The sequence below is a fragment of the Equus asinus genome, chromosome 13 (genome assembly GCF_041296235.1).
Source record: "Equus asinus isolate D_3611 breed Donkey chromosome 13, EquAss-T2T_v2, whole genome shotgun sequence".
In the NCBI taxonomy this organism is placed as follows: domain Eukaryota; kingdom Metazoa; phylum Chordata; class Mammalia; order Perissodactyla; family Equidae; genus Equus; species Equus asinus.
The window spans coordinates 15,152,930-15,158,150 of record NC_091802.1 but is presented as its reverse complement, the minus strand read 5'-3'; the positions used below and the strand labels follow the sequence as shown (position 1 = coordinate 15,158,150).

Sequence of the window (5,221 nt, the reverse complement as noted above, 5' to 3'; positions counted from 1 at the left end):
CTGGGGACACAAACGAGCCTAAGAACGTTGCTGAGGAGCCCACCCAGGAGCACAGCTCCACATGAGTGGGCATGTCCCTGCACAGATACACACAGACATACACACACATTCACGCTTGCACACAAGTGTGCATGCACACACACCACCAAACAGCCTGCTCCACCCCCACTGGGTGCTAAATGCACAGATCCTGAGGGTTTGGCTAATTACAGAATTCAAAAATGAAAAACCGGTAAGTTTGGGAAAGGTGTCCAAATTGCTTTAAACATGACATAGACAATGTTTCTGGAAGTCCAGGAGCTTCCTAATTGAAAAAGGTGGGTTCCTGGGATCCCACAGTGAAGGGAGGTTCAGACATCATGTGGTCCCCCCACCATCCCAGGCTTGGAATCCCCTCGGCTGTTTTCCTGGCGATAATTTGTCTAATCTATCCTGAATATTACCAACAGCACAATTAAGAAGGCCCTAATAATTAGAAATTTCCTTGTGTCGAACCAAAGCCTTTCTCCCTGTCGATGCCCCATATACCTCAGCTCTGCCTTCTGAGGCCACAGGGGGAAGCTGCTCCCTCTTTCACAAATAGCTCTGCAAATATCTGAGGGAACTCTCATCTTCTTCAACCCTGGTTTCAACACCATTTCTTGTGAGGCACAGTTTCCAGTCCTCCCCCAAGCCTGGTCACCACCTCTGGGCCATCCTGTGGGTTAGTGTCCTCAGTGTATAAGGCCCACAGTGAGTGAGGAGTGCTATGGCCAGAATGGAGGAGAGCAGAATTGTCACCTCCGTTGTCCTATATCCTATACTCCTCTTAATTCAACCTAAGGTTACACTTCAACATCCACATATCACACCGTTGACTCTGAGCAGAGTGTACCCATAAGCCTGTGTTCCTCTCACACATGCTACTGTCCAGCCACACTGCCTAGACCCTATACTCAAAGAACTAAGACTAAGCCTTCCTCAAACCTGGCCAAGCACAGAGAGCTATGCAGATTCCCAGGCGCCATCCCAGATCCACCAGTGCAGATATATACCACATGCTGTGCTATACCGTGTGCTGAACTGAGTCCCCATGGAGGCCCCTGTACCAGGGTCTCTGCCAGGCTCACCTGTAAGCGCCAGATGCGCTCACTCTCCTTGGAGATGTTCTCCACGGTCTCTCCCATGAGTGCAATGAGCATGTTGAGGAGGAGGACAAAGGTGAGGATGACGTAGGTGATGAGCAGGAACAGAAAGAGGATGGGGTACTTGGAGTTCTGCTGGATGTTCAGGTCGCCCAGGCCTATGGTGAGCTTGAAGAGCTCCAGCACCGCGTCGCTGAAGCTGCCGTAGGAGCTGCAGTTCTTATTGTCCTTGGAACACTTCTCGATCAGCGACGCCAGGGCTGGGAGGACACAACGGGGTGTGCTCTGCAGCCCTTCCGCCTGCTTAATTACCCGACAAACTTGTGCATACTTGACCATACACCCATGCCCACACACATACACACTGCAGGCCTGCTGCCTCCTGCTCCCTGGCCATTCAAATTCCATCTCCAGCCTCAGCTGCCCCAGAAGCCTCACCAGGCTGGTTCTCTGCCTTGACCTCCTGCAGAAAGCCCTTCCTGCCTAACAAAGAACTTTCCCTTCTCTAGCTTCCTCTAGCCTACCATTCAGCCCTTGATCACTCACAGCCTCTTAGAGTTACTAATTATGATCTGGGTGTGTGCCTAGCTCCCCAGCCAGGCTTTGAGCTCCTGACTGCCTGTAACCTGGGTCATCTCCCCCAAGGCTGGGAGGTCCTGAGTCTCCTCCTAATGCTCTGTAGTGAGATCCCCTGGCCAATGCCTGGAGCTCTTTCTTCTCTTCTTTCCAACACACCACAATAGTGGCTCATTGTTGAATAAAGGAATGCTCAAATCAATGAGTAAATGGATGGACAAATAAACAAGCAAGTGAAGGAGCAAATAAATAAGCAAATTGTGACCCAGCAAAGGTAACAGACAGACGGGAACAGTTACCAACTTCAAATGCCAATGATCTCTGAAAAGAAAAACACAACTGGCCTGGGAAAATAAAACCATGTCTCTCTATGTGGAGGTTAGAAATGACACCAGGCTGTGCTGTTCCCTCTGTCGTAAATGGAGAGGTTTTAAGAAGGGGCTCCATCTCCAGTCCCCAGCAGACCAGAGGCTCTCACAGATACATCTGAAGCAAAGTGAGTGAGTAACGTGATGTAGAGGGCCAAAGGGGGTTACCTTGATGCATTACTTTACTCTATGTTTCAAAGAGCACCAACCAAATTTCTGCAAACTTTAGTTTCCCCATCTGTAAAATGGAGCCAAAACACCCGCCCAGCCTATCTCAGGTTGTGAGGGCCACATAGGATGATGGATGGGAACGTGGGAGGCACAACCCGCAGAGTGGATGGACAAGAGCAACAGGGCTGGTTCAAATCCTGGAGTCTCTAAGCCTCAGTTCCCTTATGATCAGGGACAACGATTCCCCTTGATGGAGATAGGAGAGACATAAAAAGATGAGGATTGGAAAATGCTAAGCACACCAGGTGCTCCACTGGTGGCCGATATATCTGTTGACGAGGCTGCCATGTGCTTTGTCATTTTGATTTCTGTATAAAGTGCTTTACCAAATGTGGGTGTTGCCATTATTTATAAATCAATTACCTACTCCAAATCCAAGTAAGAACACGATATATACAAACAAGAACTTCAGAACATCGTGCAAAATGACCTACAAAGAAAGAAACATGATTCAAGGGTAAGGTTTGAGCACATATTCACCATATGCTGATCTTGCTGCTTCGCGCCCTCTCCCAGGCCCCCACCCTGCCCATGCCTTCACCCAGCCATTCTCCCTTTCCTCAGCCAAGTCCTCCTGATGCTCCACAGCTCAGCTCCGGGCGCCACCTCCTCCAAGAAGCCTGCCCCTCACCCCACCCCACCCCACCCCTGCCCCCAAAACATGTCTCTGTGCCTGCTGATCCACCCTGTACACGAGCTCCTTTCTTCACAGAGTCTCACATCTGGAATCCTCCCACTTCCTGGGCCAGTGGTGTGCGGGAGCAAGCTCAAACCAGCTCACAAAAGCTGACTGTTCCATTTTCATGAATTTTGTGAGCTGGTTATTAAACACAGCCATTATAAAAAATTAAATTATATAAACTTATGATAAATTATATTGAAAACAAAGGGAATTATTCAAAATATCACTTCTTAGTAATTTTACAGTTATCTATGCTCTTCAGGTTATTTACACCTATCATGGCCACGTGGTGGAAATACAATCTAATGGTGTGTTGCTGTGCGTCTTTTCCCAACTCTGTGTTCAAGGACATCATGTTGGTAGCTGGAAGTCGGCCATAGTGGGAGTATTTACACTAAGGAAATTAGTAAATACTACAATCCAGAGATCAACTCATTATTTTGTTGATCATCTAGACTAGCTGTAAGACAGCGATGGAGAAAATGTTAAGGCAGATGAAACTTAAAATATGTCCCACTTGTAGCTGTTACGTTGTGAATAGCATAAAATAGTCTTCTAGTATTTGAAAACTATTATGCAATTCGGCAAATAAGTGGCTCATGTCACTGACAAACAAGTGAAGATCCAAGTTCACATCTCATTCCTTAAAGGAAAGAAAAATATCAACGAACATTTATGTTGGAACAACACTCGTTTGTCAATCACAACTGTTGGCTGGAAAGAGATACAAGATTCAACAAAAATCAACATATTATTCTGCCAGACTCAACTAACTCTGTGGAATCTACAATAAAAAGCATTCTATATTTTACAGGCCGGCCCGGTGGTGCAGCGGTTAAGTTTGCACATTCCACTTCAGTGGCCTGGGGTCCACCAGTTCAGATCCTGGGTGTGGACCTACGCGCCACTTATCAAGCCATCCTGTGGTAGGCGTCCCACAAAAAGTAGAAGAAGTTGGGCACGGATGTTAGCTCAGGGCCAGTCTTCCTCAGCAAAAAGAAGAGGACTGGGAGCAGAGTTAGCTCAGGGCTAATCTTCCTCACACACACACACACAAAAAGCATTGTACATTTTATTATTATTTGTAAATTGTGTGCTACTCATCCTTTATGTGGTAAAATTTATAAGAGCTGGTTGCTAACTGTTTACCAACACACCCCTGCTGGGGGAGAGAACATTCCTTCACAAAGCGTACCCCTCCCCAGCGCCCAGTAAGCCCCTGCATTTTGAGGTCTGGACACTTAAAGCCTCACCAAAAGCAAAGGGAGACAGTGATGTCTGGGATAAACAGCAGTGGCCTGTCCCTTGGGAAAGCCCCTTTTCCTCACCAGACCTCAGCTTCCTTATCAGAAAAAGGGACATTCTCTGAGGGACCCCTCCCCGCAAACCTGCTCATCTCTGACACTCAGCAGCCCCGACACACCTTCTGGATCATGACGCTGTACATGCCCATGGACTGGAATCCCCGCGTGTAGTAGAGCATGTTCGCCCAGCCCAGGGCCATGGCCAGCACCAGGCAGGCGAGGTACTCTTTGTAGGCAAACAAGTACAAGAAGACAGACAGTATCACAAGCACAGCTTGGACAAAACTGTTCAGGAGACACAGGAGACAGGGCCTTACTTACTCCTCCTCAGTATCAGGGCAGATAGTCAAATCCCCCAGCCTCCCTTAAACCCTGAACAGTCACCCTGGCGGCTGATGCTGACGAGACGGATGAGGCTGCTCCAGACCCGCTCGACCACGTCTAAAATCCAGCCTTGTAGACTGCATCGCCTGAGGCAAGTCCAGGCCAGTGGTGGGCTGCCTGCAGCTGTCAGAGACTTTTTAAAAATACAGGTCCCCAGGGTCCCAGGAGATCCTGGTTCAGAAGGCCAGGGGGCCATGTATTTTCTAAGTCATCCACGTGATTTCTGATTCCCACATAGATTGGAGAGCCACTGGAGTAAACGGAGGATGCAGTGAACGAATGCGTTTTTAACCAAAATGACAAAAGCTGTCAACATCCATACTTATAAGCCAATCATAACAAAAGTCCCCCAAAACTTACTATTTTTATCTTTTAAAAAAGTACGATATATGCTAAATGAAAGAAGCCAGTCACAAAAAGACAAATACTGTATGACTCCGCTTACACACAATACCTAGAGTAGCCAAATTCATGGAGACAGAAAGTAGATCGGGGGCCACCAGGGCTGGGCGGAGGGGAAGAGTAACATGTTTGGTGGGTACAGTTTCAGGT

At 47.8% G+C, this 5,221-nt stretch overlaps 1 protein-coding gene across 7 annotated transcripts in view; it reads right to left on the bottom strand.

Moving 5' to 3' along the window:
* TRPV3 (transient receptor potential cation channel subfamily V member 3) overlaps nt 1–5,221 on the bottom strand; it is a 33,925-nt gene that overhangs the window by 4,965 nt on the left and 23,739 nt on the right. For 3 of the 7 annotated variants that reach the window (XM_014832700.3, XM_070482577.1, XM_044744559.2), the window contains 3 exons: nt 4,405–4,570; nt 2,663–2,729; nt 1,110–1,384 (listed from right to left, as the gene is read on the bottom strand). In XM_014832700.3, the coding sequence (XP_014688186.1) occupies nt 1,110–1,384; nt 2,663–2,729; nt 4,405–4,570 (508 nt within the window). Of the gene's footprint in view, nt 1–1,109; nt 1,385–2,662; nt 2,730–4,369; nt 4,571–5,221 lie in introns of those variants that run through there. The other 4 variants (XM_070482576.1, XM_044744557.2, XM_044744558.2 and 1 more) reach the window with 3 other exon arrangements.